The 17,675-nt window shown below is 39.0% G+C and overlaps 1 protein-coding gene across 1 annotated transcript in view; it reads left to right on the top strand.

Moving 5' to 3' along the window:
* Window positions 1-17,236, top strand: part of NOX3 (NADPH oxidase 3) — a 38,934-nt gene extending 21,698 nt beyond the window's left edge. The window contains exons 9-13 of the mRNA XM_040598938.1: window positions 320-573; window positions 4,163-4,325; window positions 11,481-11,627; window positions 14,772-14,896; window positions 17,110-17,236. Coding sequence (XP_040454872.1) covers window positions 320-573; window positions 4,163-4,325; window positions 11,481-11,627; window positions 14,772-14,896; window positions 17,110-17,236 — 816 coding nt within the window. The remainder of the gene's footprint in view (window positions 1-319; window positions 574-4,162; window positions 4,326-11,480; window positions 11,628-14,771; window positions 14,897-17,109) is intronic.
* The last annotated feature ends 439 nt before the right edge of the window (window positions 17,237-17,675 follow it).

The raw sequence follows: 17,675 nt of genomic DNA, 5'->3' as shown, positions 1-17,675 counted from the left end.
ATTCCAGTCTGTTGAGGAATACTTTTGCAAAGGCTCTGCTAAGACAGAAAGCTGAGAAACTTAAATTGTTACAGCCTTTCCTCTGCCTCTTACATGCACAAAACAAGCTGCCCCATGATATACACTCTACACGCTCTCAAGCTATCAGGCAGCAACAGCACTACAACACGCAGTTTAGGACATAACCTACCAGACATCTAAAAACTTCTGTGCATCCCGATTTGCATTAACTTGTGGCTGAGCTCAAGTGGAAATGATTGCAAAGTAAAGAGTTACTCTTCTGAAGGAAAATAAAACAGGTCCTTTTATTATCGTTTAGGTGGTGACACATTCCTCGGGAGTCCTTGAGCTTCACATGAAGAAACGTGGCTTTAAAATGGGACCTGGTCAATACATCTTTCTACAGTGCCCCTCTGTCTCACATCTGGAGTGGCACCCGTTCACTCTCACCTCAGCTCCTGAGGAGGACTTCTTCAGTGTTCACATACGGGTTGTCGGGGACTGGACTGCAGCCCTCTTTAGGGCCTTCGGAGCAGAGGAAAAAGCTTTCAAGGAACTGTGGATGTTACCAAGGTTTGAACAACAAAAAGTACATTTTAAAATGTTAATTCTACATTTTTAAATAAATGTTAACTAATTAGTGTTGTGTTCTTTACGATATAGTATTAGATCATAGTTCTGAATCCATAAATACACCGTTACACTAAAAAAAACCCCACAAATAAACAGTCATGAACTTAGGCCAACAGCTACCAAGAAGACGGAATGACTAACCAAAGATTTAAACTCCATACCAATATCTGTATCTGTGTTGCTATCATCTAAATCTGTAACGTTTATATCTACACTTAAAGACAACCATTTTGACAGACAGGTGCTTAAGAACTGAATTAAAACAACACTGGAAGCTGTCTGCTAGCTTCGTGCCTGTATGCTTATGCTCTGATGGCACCCATCATGTGCCATCCAAAATTCCAGCTTTTCCCTTTCATTTACTTAGATATTTGTGGCCCCGGAAACTTCTGCCTGAACCTTACTTCTTTCCAACAGTCTCCCTCAACTCTGCCTAGTTTCCAAACCCTGCTCCACTTTATAAAGGTTATTGGCATTCAAATTCTGTATCATCTGAGGCACCTAAATCCAAGCAAAAGGTTGATGCTTCATTCTTGCAAGTCAGCAGGGCTCCTCTGAAGTTAATGGAGCCATCCTGACTTACACCAGCTAAGTATCTGGCTCTATAGGTAACGTATTCAAACCATGGAGCTCCTTGCAGGCATAGTGGAGATTTTCAGCAAAGAAGTGCCCAGCACAGGATCATTTCAATTCCAGTGGAGTGCGTAGGGTCTGGGACTGAATAGACTATTTTCCCTCTGGAAAATTGCTTTTGATGAGGGAGTTCTAGTAAAACTGAACAGCAAAAGTCACTTGTTTAACTACATTTATATAATGTAATGGGACTGGGATGCTAAATGACATTCTCCTAAAAAGCGTACAGACACCATTGAGTTACAGAGGTATACGAGAAGGTGGGGGCAGAGAAGAAAGTCTGGTCCAGTCCTTGCATTATATCAGTTAATAAGAATTAGAAATGAAAGACGTGCCTTTGTTAAAGGCAACTGGAATGAGAAGTATGCCGTTTCAGCAGAACTGGAGCAAAATGGCCCAAGCTGATTGACAGCCAGTGTAAAGAATGAGAAAGAGAAAAATGTTATCAAGTGTTCCTGGCCACAATGCAGGGATGAAATTAACAGTGCTGTCATATATAAAGACTCTTCTTTTTAATCTTGTTAGGGTGCCTAATGCCATCATTCAGTTGCTTTCCTCCAATATATTAAAAAGAATATTTCAATAGTTAAGCTAGCAATAAAGCAAAAAACAAGTCTTTTTCAAAGGTTTCAATATCTAAAGATAAACACCAAATTGGTGGTTATATTAAAAAATAACATATAGCAGAAACTGAGCAGAAGACAGAAGACATGTAGCAACTGTATGATAAGGTAAGGTCCTAAAAATAAAATATGTATATTGTAATTAATAAAAGAAGACTAAAATAAAATGTATGTGCATTTATACGGTAGCAAAGCCAGTTAGTTGTGATTTCTGGCCAATATGAGAGATAAGACCATAGAAAAGACTATGCCTGTGAAAATAATCAAGTTTCATATTGTGCTTCTTTGGGATTTTGGCTCACTTAATTGCTGCTTTAGCACATTGTCCCAAAATCTAACTCTCTTACAGTCAGGAGTATTACACAATCATGCTGATACCAAATGTTTAAACTTTAAAAATAATACAAGAATCCATTAATGTTACTTTTCCAAAACTAAACACTTCCCTACCTTCCCAAAAAGTATAATGCTTCTTTCTAATGAAATTGTGTAAATGGATGCAAAGAATCAATCCAATCATAGCTAGAAACAATCTACAACTCTATTTTCTAATCCTCCCTTGGCAAATGCAAATTTAATATTTTTGTCACTTTTTTTACTATCTTCTTACCTTCTTCCAGCCTCTCTAGATCAAATAAATTGGTTGTATAGCTCAGTTTCTCTTTCTCTGCTTTCTCCTCCCTACAACGCTGAGTCTTCATATTTGGCTAAGCTCTCTAGCTATGGCTCAGCAAGGTGTTCAAACCAATGATGGGATCTCTGTCATCTGAGGATTTAGGAGCAGACTGACGAGACAAATCTCTGTAAGGAATGATTCAGAAATAATTGATCCTGTATTGTAGCACAGAGACAGATTAAAGAATCTCTTGAAATTCCTTCCTGATCAATTTTTTCTCAACCTACTAATGATAATAAGAATTTCTCCCAAGCCCATACTGAACTACATAGAAAGCTTACCTGAAAGCAGTTCTAGGGCACTTTACATACATACTCTAATTTAGCCATACTTTACAGTAAGTTTTCAGTGAAGTACAAAAAGTACAGGGCTGGGCAATACCCTGAACAACACCCTACATAGAAAAAAAAAATTATTTTGTTTATATCTGAGGACAGATTTCCAAAAGTTATCCCCAAGTAGCTGTTTCAGTTGCTACTGCACTTGCAGAGCATTTGGAATATTGAAATAAAAGGGACAAATACAAATGAAAGGTAAAATGTTTGCTAGGACTTCAGGTACATGTTAAGAAAGCAACAATAGGGTTTCAGATATGTTGTGTCCCTGTATTTGTGTGTACCGTTGCTTGGTGATCCCTTTTCTTTTCCTGTTAAAATAATTCACTCTTTCTATGTCTGCATATTTGTTTGTAGTATTTAAGCTGAATTTTAAAGATGATTCATGCAATATAGAGCATGAAATAGAAAATCTGAAAGAAGGGAAAACTCATTTTTCCTAAGTAGTGGGTGTTAGTGAAACCATCTTCTAGAGCACTTATGTTATTTTAAGACAGGCTGGACACAGCACTCCAAAGTACTGTGTGTATTTACATTCCATGTTGCTAGAGGAATGAATCTGATTATTTAGTAATCTTTTTCATCTCTAATTCTGACCAAAATGAATGCCTCAGCACCAGCAACATTGATTATAGGAGGCAATAACATAAACATGCATTTCTCCTTACACATTTTGTCTTTATGTCAGATACTAAGTACAGCATTATTGCCAAAAATGTATTTCTGAAATATTGGTTTTTCAGAAAGAGATGAGAAAATAGTAGTTTCCTTGCATATGTTGACCTCTTTCTTGCTTTCTCTTTTATTACTTTAACACATATAGAGAACTTTTCAAAATGATTAATATTATCTGTTCCTCTCTACTTTGATATATACAACACAGAAAATAAAGCTCTGAAACAGGATGCTTTTCAGTAATTCATAATTAAATATGCAAATTCAACAGCTAAATTTGGACATGCAATTATATGACTAATCACATTTCAGAAAGCCAGAAAATTGCAATTGCATGCTTAAATAGATGGCCAGGCCCCAAAACCACATGGGTACTCTTGTTCTCTCACTTCAGAAAAGAGAGTTGCTTTGCTATTAAATGGCACCAAGTGAAAATTAAATGGTTTTTTGTATGGGTAATTTGTGTGCCAGCTCAGACATGCCTTTGATTTTAACAGAAATTCAGCTTTGAAAATATGTAGCCCAACAAATTTTAACCTTTCATTTTATATGTTGCTGACCCTTGACTAAATGTCTTGTTCCTGTAGACTGGCCGTGGATGGACCATACGGATCTGCAACCACAGATTTCTTCCACTACCGAGTGAGCGTATGCATTGCAGCAGGAATTGGAGTCACGCCATTTGCCTCTATTTTAAAATCCATTTGGTACAAATGCTGCAACCCCAATACAGTACTGGTGCTCCAGAAGGTAGGTGGGAAAGTTTATTATTCCATCAAAAAGTTCCACAGATGAGCCTATTTTGCCAGGTGAGAGAGGCAATTCAGAGCTAAAGACCCACCTGAGTGCTTCAACTCAATCACAGAAGCAGTCACTCTCTTTCCAGCTGTCTCTGGAGCTGCTGTGGGGTAGTGTCTCCCGAATTCACTGTCATTCATGGAGGAAGAAGGTAGCCCTAGCTGCAGTGGTTTTAGTAAAAGCTGAAGAATCAGATTTTCAGTCGCAACTGGAGATAAATGTGGCATGTCTTTCATAGCTAGACAGAGAGCTAGAAGAGAAGTCTGTTCTCTTTCCTATGAAAAATAAATCCTGCAAGGTCATCTCCGTCAAAAGTGAAGGGCAGCGCTTGCTCCTTATCCAGCTGCAGGTTTCATGAGGGCCCTTTGGCTGCGTGTCTTGGCCTTTAATGCTGCATTCCATGACCATTAGCTGCTTTTCTCACCTTGTGAAGTCAGGGTATTAGCCAGCATAGGAGGAATAAAAAAAGGCATTTAAGCTCTGGATGAGATGCATACATCAAGATGCACATAACTGCCTCAAACCACTTTAATTATTTTGTTGAAAAAATATATTGGGGTCTGTAAGGTACGGCACCAATTAACTTAACATACTCTTGATCTGCTAACCTGTTATACATCTTCTGCTAAGGATATGCAAGGCAGCACCGGGGGAGGACAGGTGAGGAAGAGATAATGGGTGAAGTAGGGTGAGGGGTAAGGAGGTAACAAAGCAAAAGATCAGCATTAAACATTCACTTCCCTATCCATCATGGCAAGTGGTAGCTTGCGGACCCTACAGCCTCTTTTAGCTCATTTTCCAATGTAAAAGCTGAATCAGGAACTGTTGAACATTTCACATTTAAGGACACATGTTGAAATTGCATTGGAGTGGACAGGTCTCTGAGAGGGTCAGTACATACGGAGCTGATTGCAGGACCAAGGGGCTGATCTTTTTAAATGAAAGAGTGTTAAAACTGGCATCTTAATGACAAGCTGCCACTGAAAAAGCATCTGGGATTTTAGTAACTGAGGAGTTGAGGAAAGGTTCAAATTGCCAGGGGGGATCTTTGAGGCAGAAAAAGCACTGAGAAGGGAGGGAAATAAAAATATGTGCTCAATGTGAAAATAAGTGCATTTGCAAACACTACAATTGTACCAGAATGACCTTTTCCACTGGAAGGAGAGCTATATATATGTACATACATGTTATATATGTATATTATGTATATCCTATACGTATACAAATAAAATTGTTTTTATTTTCATTGCTGCTGTTATCTTAAGAGGAAAAGAACAGATTTTAGCTATACATTGAGAGTATAGTATACCTTAGGGTGTTCATCCATAGCTTACGGAGAATCTTGGGTATGTGTGCCTGCAAAGATAAATGCATGGTGAATTCTGCCATGGTTTTCTGTTATAGAGTTCAGTTTTTCTCAGTTCCTGTGAAATACGAAAGTATAATGATTTCTATATGTCCTTTCTCTATATCTTGGCTTCCTTATTGGTGCAGTGGGAATAGTGATGCTTATTTTTCACAGGTGTTAAGAGGCTAAATTTCATCGGTGCTCGTAAAATATTTGAAAGCCTGGATGAAAGGTCCTGGGCAGTTCACAGCATTACTTAAAAAATTTAGCAGTCATCTTAGTAAGAACGATTAATCTCAGGGTAGCTCCACAATTTTTTTCCATTGGTTAAAAGCCTCCACTTGTGGTATAATTACAAATAATTTAATCTTCCTCAAAGTATTCAGCACTCTCTTTCTGCCATGATGAGTACCATAGAAATGTCTATTAAGGAAATAAATAAGAGGTTTTTCTTTTTTTAACAACTTCGTTTTGATTTGAGTACAGCTATCATTACGCTTATTGAACTAATATTTCTTAGTGTTGCCCACATACGGTTGAGATATAAATACTCATAGCTTCCATAATGTCTGCAGCTGTATAATTTAAAAACCCCAGCAAATCAAAAGGAGTACACATTTATCTAATTGATTTTTCAAAATTAAATAGCCTTAGAGCCTTCATTTCCCTATCACTTTTTTTTTTTTTTTTTTGCAGTGAGGAAGGGCACTACTGCTAGTCATGGCTGGAAAGTTTCTGCTGTCTTTATTTATGCATAAGATGATCTTTTTTTCACATCAGTGGCCTCATTTTTCAGATCAATTGCTGCTGAAATTGATAAAATTATACTGATCTATCAGATGCTAATATTAGCAAACATCCACTTTCTCTTTTACTCTATATAAGACATAAGAAAGGTCCTACCGAGTATCATCAAAGATCCATCTAGCACAATATCCTGTCTCCAACAGTGGTTTTTCATGAATGCCTAGGGAAAAGTATACAGACCAGAAAATCATACGGTGGTAAGTCTTTAGTGGACACTCTCACCTTTGAGCAACTGTCAGTTCAATAATGTCTTGATACTTAAACACAGAGCTGCATCTCTGTGTTTTTTCCGCATGAATTTGTCTAATTTCCTTTTTAACCCATATAGACCTTAGACAACCACAGCCTGTTGTGGCAGTAAGTTCAGCTACACATTGTGAGGAAAACAAAACCAGCCTCTTCCATTTGCTTTGAGACCCACCATCCTTGCCCGGGGTATCCTTCTGCTCCAAGCTCTACCACAGCCTACAGCTTTCTCCACAAAACATCTTCTCCTGAAGACCTAAAAACCTGGGCTCTTTTTGCTGTCAAACATAACCATCTTTCTGAGGTGCATTTGAGGACAGTTTAGTCCTCTTTCTTCAGATTTTGGGGTATGAAATCAAGCCTTGTTCTGCATTTATACAAAAGGCTGCTTGTTGCCACCCTAGCTCTAAGTCAGTGCATCATGCGGGCTGCCAAGCCCCTGCCCCCTGCACGCCCCGAGCTGCGGGCACTGCTGTGCCTTACCTGTAGTAGCCCACTGGATTAATTACTCAGGCTGAGGAAGATCTCTGATCTTCTTTGGTACACTACAGCCCGTGGGTGCTGTAAGAGCTGGTAGGACCAGGGTTTTGCAGGGAGGTGCCCAGCTGCAGGTCTAAGAGTGCTTTGCAGGGATCAGTCATGTCTAAGAGGGAGCAGCAAGAGTCAGGGATGCAGATGTCTCCCTGGGCATCCCCTGTGTCATCACTTTTTACACCCCTTTGGTAAAAAGCTGGCTTTGCCCAGAGCTGCAGCTCCACCTCTGTCTTCAAGGTGCAGGGAGAAACAGATGGATGGTCATCAACAGATAATTATTAATGACTTTCCACGTGGCAGAAGCTGATTTACAAAATGTGTTCTTTCACCTTACAGGAAAGAGGTATTGGAGCTCTTGCTCTTGTCTGTTGTACAAGATTCAGGATGTGGGAAACCGAATGATAAATATGCATGCATTGCAAGGGAGCAGAGTATTACAGACATAAGCGACAACTCAAAACCCTGCATTACAGATCTGATTAATAGCAACACTGCACCTAACTCAATTTGCAGAAAGAGCACTTGGAAAATTTAAGACAGTTTACTTGGGCAAGCCATCAAGCTGATGAATGTAGTCAATGGGGGTAGGGTGGGTGGAGACTAATGAAACATAAATCTAAAACAGATTTTTAAGGGTCCTAAATAATTGCAGTCAGTTAATAGTATTAGGCTTACAAGAAAAAAAATACAGGATTCAGAATAATTGTTTAATTATAGAAATGCACTGATGCTGGCTTTATGCTACAGTTTTAATAAGGATTAATTTTATTGTGCATTGATTGTGTTTTAATTATACATATAATATGTAATGTGATTCTATGGGCAGTCAGTGTAAAGAAAGGAAGACTTCTTTGTAAACACCATTTATTTTAACATATTACACTAGAAGTCCTCTTTGATCTAAGGGAAATGGAGACCTTTTACCCATAGGCCATCTTTCTTCACTACCTCTTTTCTTTCTCAGATTATAGTCACGGCCAAAAATACTTCTTATAATGACAGTCTGTCTTCATTACCAAATGCTCTCCACCTCTAACATGAGTATTAGAGGCAGTGCAATAGGTACTGCTTCAGCAGAACCACACCAGGGATGAATTTAAGGAATTTCTGCCACTTCATAAAGCTACAATCTTTCTCAAGAGGACCCAACTCGGTTCGACTGGCTGTTACCGTGACAGCTAAGTCTGCAACCACCTAAAAGCACTCCTTCAAGCTCCATAGCTTGATAGTCTGGAAACCAATCCCCCATTTCAAAGACCACACCATCTCAACTCATCAGCTAGCTTTTCTTCCTCCTTCCACATGCTCCCGGTTGCTACCCCATGCACAATTCATTATTTGTTTAGAAGCTCATGCCTCCTCTCCACACAGATGCACTAAATACACATTTCCATAAAATGAACTGCTGAAATAAGATAATCAAGTAGAGGCTGGGGGAAGAAGTTTCTCACTACAAATCAACAGCCATGGTGTGATAGAGACTGATAGCATTCAGTGGGCTGATTTTTGAGGTGCTGAGGATGTGGAACAAGTGAGGACTTCAGGATTCAGACACAAAAAAACACGTAAAGGTTAAGGCTATAAATCTTATCTAGTTTTGGTAATTTAAAATACTGCTGCTGTTGGTCACAAAAATGAAATGCTATAATCAGTAGGCTTGCTTTTTCCTCATATCCTATGCCAGTGTAAATCAGCAGCAACCCCCTATAAAGTGATGAGGTTACATGTAAGGCAAAACATTGAAACAGAAGGGGAAAAAGCAAACAGCTAAGACGGTTGCTACTAAAGTTCTGAAGACAGTCCTATTCCTAGGGTGTAAAAATACCCCACTTAACCCTGAATGCTTTATCTCTGTTTCCTGGGATCATACTTCATTTATATTTCCTACAGAAACCACAGATGGTCCCTTACAGTACACTCAGATCTAGGATACATCTCAAATTACTGTTTAGTCTCTTTCACCAAATCTCCAATGAAGCATGGTGTTACCACATTTTTCTCCCACCACCTTACCAGAAGCCTGACAGCCTAGTATATTAATCCTTCGGGAAATCTCTTTATAGCTTTCTGGTTTCTTCTCTGATTTTTCACTTCAGAAGTGACTAATATGGATCTTTATCTCATTGATCCTATGGAAAAAGGCTACAAGTTCCAAAACATCAGAATTCCCACACTGATTGCCTTGGGACAGACCTTCTAGATTACCATTGATATTGAAGTATAATAAAAGACAGAGGGGCTGGTGAGCACAAAGAAAGATGAGTTGGAGGAAATTAAGGGATTTTGCCACAAAATAAAAATCACAGTCACAATAAAACAATTCCAACCATCCCTTTGTTATAAGCTTATACATTATCCTCTGTGCTGTTCCTTCTTCAACTGAAATTGTGTAGTTTTAGGCTTCCTCCATGTTTCTGAATGATTTCTTTGGAGGCACTACCAAAATAAAACCACTTGAGGTCTGGCACCCTCTCTCAAAAGTAACAATGGATTGTGTGGCAAGAGTTACAGAATTAGAGTTACAAGAATTGCAGTCAGATTTGTCTTATAATTGTGGTTCAGCCAGGCATCAGGGTAGTGCCTGGGCAGACACCCAGGGAACTTCAGACGTTCATCCCCTGGCTGGTGCAGGAGCTCCCAGTCTAGTAATCTACAGAGCTGGACCAGCTCAGGGCAAGGGACTGTACTCCCAGTCCCCTTTGCAGCACAGCACTGGTGGAGGAGATTTCCAGGTGGGAAATTCTAACCATCTTGAAGACTCCCTAAGGTAGCTCCTGCTCAGCCTAGGACAATGTATGTCTCGGTGTGTTGATTAAGATCCCAAGAGGTGAATCTCACCAGTCCAGAGACTCTGCAAGCAGTTCCTGCTGCAAAATTGATTAACTTGTGCACAGATAAGACATTTGCAAATGGTCAGCACAAACTGTTCCTGCAGAAGTGGTCATACAGGACAGTCTTTTATACATAGTTAATTAGTTAGAAGATGCTTTGTATGTAGCTGAGACAACAGATCATGCACATGCTGGAGTGGTCACAATGGTCCCTGGGCCAGCTGGCTGGAAGAACCATGCAGAAAAAGGGTTTGGGGGATTCTCACCTGATCCAGCTGAAGATGCCACAGCAAGGACTCTTGAAATAGAAACTCTCCTCATCATATGGCAGTGACTAACTGTCTTGCTTGAAAGATTTATTCCGTATGAAAGCATTACCCTATGCCAAGATCCTAATAAATCAGATTTTTTAAAAAAACAAAACAAAACAACAAACTCTCTGCTGTTTGCAACTGACTGAAGAAGAGGAAAAATAGACAGAAATAAGCCATAAGAATGAATAAAGGATGGAAAATTAGCCTCTCAGTGACAGATCCCAGGAATGTTTGGTTTACCAGGGAGAGGATTATAGGGCCACTTGATCCCAGCCGGATTTCTGCCTGGGGAAGAAAACTTTACTAACAGGCTCCCCAGTCCAACAGGAAACTAAACCAAAATCCAGCATATGGAAGATGAAGCTAGAGAAATCTGGATTGAGAAAAACTGTGCAAATATTTCACACAGAGGAGGTTTTCAATGAATAGAAAACCAGTCATGGGGTAGTGGTTCATTTTACCCCTTTGGCAACTTCAAAATTAGTTTCATGTTTCTTTAGAAATTCTATGCTCCAATTTAAACAAGAAATGCATTAAAAGAGAAGTAGGGGCATCCTGTAGCCTGTTTTATACAGGGTGTCTGACTTGAAGAATATAAATGTGTCTTTTGACCACATCAACTCTTAACCTATGGTATAAGGTTTTGAGAAACAGGATTTCCTTGCTTTGGTGCTGAATGAAACTGACATTCCATTTTAAACATGACTGAAAATAAATCCAAGATTTCAAAGAATAATCAAATTATTTGCAAGAAATGCAGGGTTAGGTATTATAAGTCAAAGTTGAGATGCACTGGCAGGGGGAGATGAGAAATGTGTTACATTTCCTATCTTCACTAGCACATTAATGTATTCACTCAGTGTTTACAATGAAAATGAAATTTTCAAAAGATAGAAACTACATCATCAAAATTATGTGTAATTATGGACAAGAGTCACACACTATGTGGTTAATGAGTTGAGCCAATCATTAGGAAGTTTTATTGAAAGTTTGCTTCCTGTTAAATCTTTCTGCTTTTATCTGACAGGTTTATTTTTATTGGATTTGTCGAGACCCGTCAACATTTGAGTGGTTTGCTGATCTTCTGTTCCATTTGGAAACAAAAATGGCGGAAAAAGGGAAAAATGATTTTCTAAGTTATCACATATTTCTTACTGGCTGGGATGAAAGTCAGGTAATAATGAAACTCTTACAAGTCTGAGTTAATGTACCTTGCTTTTCCAGTATGGTAACATATGGAACAGGAACAGCTGAATAAATGATGGATGAAGCAGAGAGACAAAGAACTGTAAATATAGACACCAAGCCGTCTGTTTGCATCTCACATTTATGAAAACAGGAACAGAGAAATCAAGCCAGTGATCCTTCCAGTCCTCTATCTTGTCTTGGGCAGCACTGATTACCAGGTGTCTCAGAGAAAAGTGCAGAAAGCCTTTCAGGAGTTTGTGAAGGGACATTTAGTCCATGTCTTTGGAATGGTCTTTAAATAGATTCTGGCATTTTTGTACTGAAACACAGAGGACTGTATAAAAAGTGCCAGTTTTGTTTACTTTTATTACTTAACATAATTTCTGTTGTTCACATTTATGTCCAGTACACTTTCGAAACCTGCTGTGCTCTGAACATTTTGGCAACAAACTCTATGGTCTAATTCATGTCTGAAAAGACATTTTCTCTGATTGACTTAAATTTTCCATCTCATAATTTCATTGGATCATCCCAGCTCAAGGATCATCCCAGCTCAAGGCACTTAATCCTTAGACAGGGTTGGTTTTATTCAACTTCTTTAGCCTTTACCTCGACTCAAATGAGTTCATTTTTTCTCTCTCTCTTTATTTTAAATGAATCACTCAGATCATGCTGCAATCAGTTAGGCACTTGCCAGAAAAACTCTCACAGGAAAGTCTTTGCTCTACTCTTTTATTTCCTGCTGTCTTTGTTGAATGAAGGACTGTCTAGTAGAGATTTAAAAAATAGATTTCAGAGAGCTTTTCCCTTCCTGCCTTTGCTGCCACAAAAATAAAAATAAAAAATAAAATTGTTTCTTTCTGCTTTCCTTAGGGTTTCTGTCAAGTAATGAGGTATGTGCATAAAGCTGTATTCAGAAAAATCTGCTCCCATCGTGAAGTATATGGCAGTTATAAAAACTACCACTCTGCATTAGCAATATCACAGGGTATTACCTAAAATGTGCTTTGAAAGAAGCTATTGAGGAACCTAACAAAACACAAAGTCGCCCTCATCTCTCAACTGTCATCATCCCACTTCCCTCTTGGGCAAACATCAGGCCAGAAATCAGGAAAGGAGACAGCTATTCTTGCTGGTATGTCTGACTCTCCACTTCTATGCCCTGCACTTTCCTTGAAGTGCCTCCTTCTCTTCAAATCACATCATCCAGTCTCCTGTCAGCACTGCCTTGTTATCCTTTGCTGCTGGGTTGGTGACAAAGGAGAATCCCTGAAGCTGTGTTGCCTCTGCACCTAGACTGGCACTGCTCTTGCTCCTGGATCCCCCCAGCATCCCACCTTAAAGGGCTGTGGGGAAAGAGGAATACTTTTCAGTGGCTGCTTCTCCTACTCTGACCAAGCTCCTAAACCTCTGCTGGATAACAGCTCCACCTTCTTCAGACATCCACAAAGCTCCCTCATCTTACAGGTCTTACTTATCTTTAGTACATCACTTCTCAGAATTTGAGCTTCAGCAGCAATAATATTTGGATGATGCTTTACTTCTTCCTTAGCAAACAACAAAACCAACATTCTCCCCATTCTCTTCCTGTCTCACCACATAGATGACCAGTAGTTGGGTGAAGCTGAACCCAAGGATGTGCAATTTACAGCTTCTAGTGCACCCTCCACCACTGGCAGGTGTTTATTTCTCAGGCAATGTTTTTTCAATGCTTCAAGCTCTTTGTAGATTCCACGTTGGCAACAGATAGTCAAAATGATATAGCACATGTCTGCCTCTGCCTGGACAAGAAATCATATTTCAGCCTATTGCTCCTTGCAATGCCCCTGAGATTCCTAGGCAACTTTAATGCTGTGAGCTATAGCAAGAGCTAACACCAAAAATCTGGGAAAAGTTCCACTTAGTGTGAACAGAAATAGCCCATCTTCTCAGTGGCACAATTTTTCTGGAAACAATTTAAAAATCCTGCAGTTCCGTACCTCCAACTCCCACCAAGCACTTTAAGCTCTTTCTTAGACCACTGCAAGTCCTTCATGACATTGGCCCAAACTAACAAGAATCTTTTAGAAACATGACCTCTTGTGACAACTGTGCTTGACCAGAATAACTGAGTTGTTGAGCAACATGGAAGACTCATTAGCACCAGAAATATACAATAATATTCCCAGGAAATGGATCTAAATTTCAGCAATCACTTCTGCAAGAGATAATAATGATGCTTGGCTCATGCTAGAGCCTGAACTAAATGCAAAGCCCATTTTTTAACGTAGCTTTCCTCTGGCAATTTCTTGACAGTGCTGGTAACTGTAGTCTGTAGTGAAAATAAATGCATTTTCACTCCTACACAATAGCAGCAGAATTAGGAGACGGGTGGTTTTGTTTTTAAATGCATCTGGGAAGTACTAAGATAGCACGGTAATAGGCATAGGACAGGAGCTAAGAGACAGTAAATACCTATGAAAAGCAGGATTTCTTTTTCTTGGCACTGGCAGCTGAGCAGCTCACTTAGTTCAGTGCTTCACCTGAGCTGATCTACTTTCTGCACCTGCCTCCACCAGAGAAGAAGGTTCAAAGCACTCAGGGTTTTTACCCCTGCTGAGCTGGTATGTCCACTGTCTTTTCCATCAGCAGCAGAATATTCTGCACTTACTTAAGGTGCATGTAATTGCTAAAACTTATTGTCCAACTCTGATATAGTACGCTTTGCTCTCTTTCCTAAACTCCAACTTGGCCTTAAAATGGTGACTGTTGCTTAAGGATCTGCAGTGAAGAAAGTGTAGGGTGAGATATTCAAAGGCTGAGGAAAGGTTTGGGAATCTAAGACCTGGCTGTAAAAGTCACTGAGGCACTTAGGTCCAGGCCAGTAAAGACAGATAGTTAATCCCAACTCATTTCAAACATCCCATCTCAAGAAACTGCACTCCTCTGAGATCTTGGACACTTTTACCATTCTAGTAATATTGTGAACTCTTGAGCACTCCTCTCCTTTCCTCTCCTGCCATTCAATAATTACCTTTCCTTTCCCTCATTAATACTTCGGTCTTTCACAGCAAAGCAGCATTATTGCTTCCTCCTCTTGGAGTGTATGTTGTTAACTCTAAAAATTATTATCTTGTAAATTTGTCTTTAGGCTACTCACATAGCCCTACATGATGATGACAAGATAGATGTAATTACTGGTTTGAGACAGAAGACCTGCTATGGAAGGCCAAACTGGGACTATGAGTTCAAGCAACTAGCTGAAAACCATCCTAGGTAAGGCAGGTTGGCTTCTAACCTTGTTAGGTAACTTCTCTCAACATAAACAGTGGGAGAAGGGGAAGGCAAACCTTTCTAAATGACCCTTTTAAAATAATTTAGTTTTTTTGCTGTGTGGAAAGAAGATTTATGCTTAATGAAGCTTTTAATGAAGAAATCTCGGAAAGAGAATGCCAATAAAATCTAATTTTTGGACAAGAAAATCTAATATTTAGAAGTATTTCAATATCCTGGCCTTTGTCCAGATATAATTGAAACACACAATCCAATTACTGTTCTGCACAAAGGACAAAGTAGCATTAATTTCCCTTGAAGATGGTTATTAAAGAGATAAACTGTGATTTTTTTTCTTATGATGTCAAGGATATGTTTGTTCCCCTAACATATTTGGCTACTCTTGCAAGACTGTGCTGTTCTGTTATTAGTTCATCTCTGCTGGCAAAGGCAGTTCATTTGAACTTGGTGGATTCGCTAGTGGTCTGAGAAAAGCTTCTTTGTTCTGAAAGCCTTTGAAGCAAGAATTTGAAATATTTTGTGTTCAGCAGTAGAAAATTCCAGAATCTTTGTGACTCTCTATGATTTCCTAACATTTACCTGGTAATGCAAAATAAAGGCTTGCACTTGGGAGACAGAGATACAAAAAGAAAAAGAAGAAAACTTTTTTTTTTTAAAGATGAAAAAGACCCAAGAAAAAGCTGAAAGGGAGGAGATCAAAGAGAATACAGTAAGCTACAAGAATACCATAAAATTGCAAAAATAACAGTAATAGAGAAATGACTTGATGGAGGTCAAAATAAATACAATCAGGAAATGTGGAAGATTAAAAATAGAAGGCCGAGAGTAGAAAATATGATTTTTGAAAGACCTTTTATAGGGATTCTATTACATAAACAGAGCTTTTAAAGTTATAGTTGAAACATTACTTTCTTTTACTTTTGTTAAGTACAACTGAGAAAAATCTAGTTTTCTGATGCCAAGGGAGAGAGATGGGCAATCACTTTCTATACTGGATCTTGTGGTGGTTCCTTTAGAAAGCCAGTGCCAAAGTGACAGAAAAATCTGCTTTTGCTTCTGAACCAGGTGCCCATGTTTTTAGTCAATGTTGGACCTTTTAAAGAAAATCTTGCAAAAAATAAGGATTCCTTATGAGAAAAAAATACCCTACCTTTCCTTGCTCTGAGTTACAGAAGGTTCAAGAGGCAAAGAAACTCAGTTTCTACTGTGTGATGGAGCAATTAGCTTTTACAAACTGACTACGTTTTGGGTCCCGGCACCTAGGTCCATGGTGTTTCCATTGGCTGCAACAGTGTCTTTTAGTGAATTAGCAGGAATATACCACTCCAGGTTAAACCTAGTACACTCGAGCACCAGAGCAATATGGGCGCTAATTCTGGGGACTATGGCTTGGGCACCAGAATCGTATCTACAGCCCCTTCTTTACAGGAGCAAACATTTTGAAATTCATGCTGTCACTTGTCACTTGCACTGTGTTTATGTAGATTGAGCTTTCCCCAGTAGCACGGTACATGTGTGTGTTTGTGTGTACATGTATATTTTTTAAAGCAATATGTGCTGTGTACCTAGAAGCAAAACCTTTAAGGCACTTTGTAGCAAGTAACCAGGTTTCCAGCTCCCTGTAACAGACGTGCACTTCTGAACACAATCGTTACCATTGGTCATGCTCTTATTTTATAAGAACTACCTATTAACAAATTATATTATTAAGTCAGCCATTTAAAAGTTGTCCATCGGTAGAAAAGGGGTGGGGGTGGGGGGTGGGACAGGACAGATGACAGGGGGGATAGAAGTAAAAACTCAGGAGTAACTGAGAATTTTATGTATCTTTTAGCAGAAAATAAAAAATTTAACTACATTAACTCAGTTGGAGAAAAAGCATTGAATATTTTCAGCCCAAGCACTGTGTTTGCTTCTGATTATAAAAGCTACAAAGATCAAAACCAAAGAAGCACCATTTAAAAGTTTGTGACCTCTAATATAGCAATCCAAATAAATAATACAGTGAGACATAATAAACACTAAAACATTAGAATAATTTTACTGTAATACTTTGTGAGAGTAACACAATTTTTTTCAAATGTATTTCACAAAAAAAAAACATTTCAAAAGATGCAAAGCCAGAGGCAGCCAAAAGGTACAGTTTATCCATTTACTCTGCTACTCTCATGTTTTTGTTGTTATTGCAATTACAGCAACAGTATTGGAGTATTCTTCTGTGGACCCAAGACTCTCTCTAAGATCCTTCAACAGACATGCAACTTATATTCATCAGTTGATCCAAGAGGAGTTCAGTTTCACTATAACAAAGAAAGTTTCTAGGTTGTACTTTTTAACTATGTAATAGGTATTACCAGATTGTGTATTTTTTCCTCACCTTCTCCTGTCCTCTACTTATTCTGCAGCATTCAGGCCAGATGTTAGGAGCTGTAAACTGAAGTAGGTGTGTTGACTTCAGTAGAAAAACGCCTTCCTATGCCAAATAAAGATGTGGAGCCCATCCTTAGTCTTTCCTTCAAAGAACTGAAGGGCCAGTTCTCCACTGCTTGCTTAATGATGCTGTAAATCCCTCTAGAGCTGTGTGAAAACAAGCACAAGCCACTAACCTTTGAAGAAAAAGGTGTGAATAAAATGGATGCTTAGAACTGTACCTCACAGTTGTGTATGATCAAACTACTACTGCAGGCGATACTCACATTCCTGCTGTTTAAATCGTGCCCAGACATTCAAAGCATTTTCCTTCCTGGTGTTCTGATTTTGC

Source organism: Falco naumanni, chromosome 6, assembly GCF_017639655.2.
Source record: "Falco naumanni isolate bFalNau1 chromosome 6, bFalNau1.pat, whole genome shotgun sequence".
Taxonomy (NCBI): Eukaryota; Metazoa; Chordata; class Aves; order Falconiformes; family Falconidae; genus Falco; species Falco naumanni.
The sequence above is the reverse complement of the archived record's forward strand: the minus strand, read 5'-3'. Positions and strand labels throughout refer to the sequence as shown.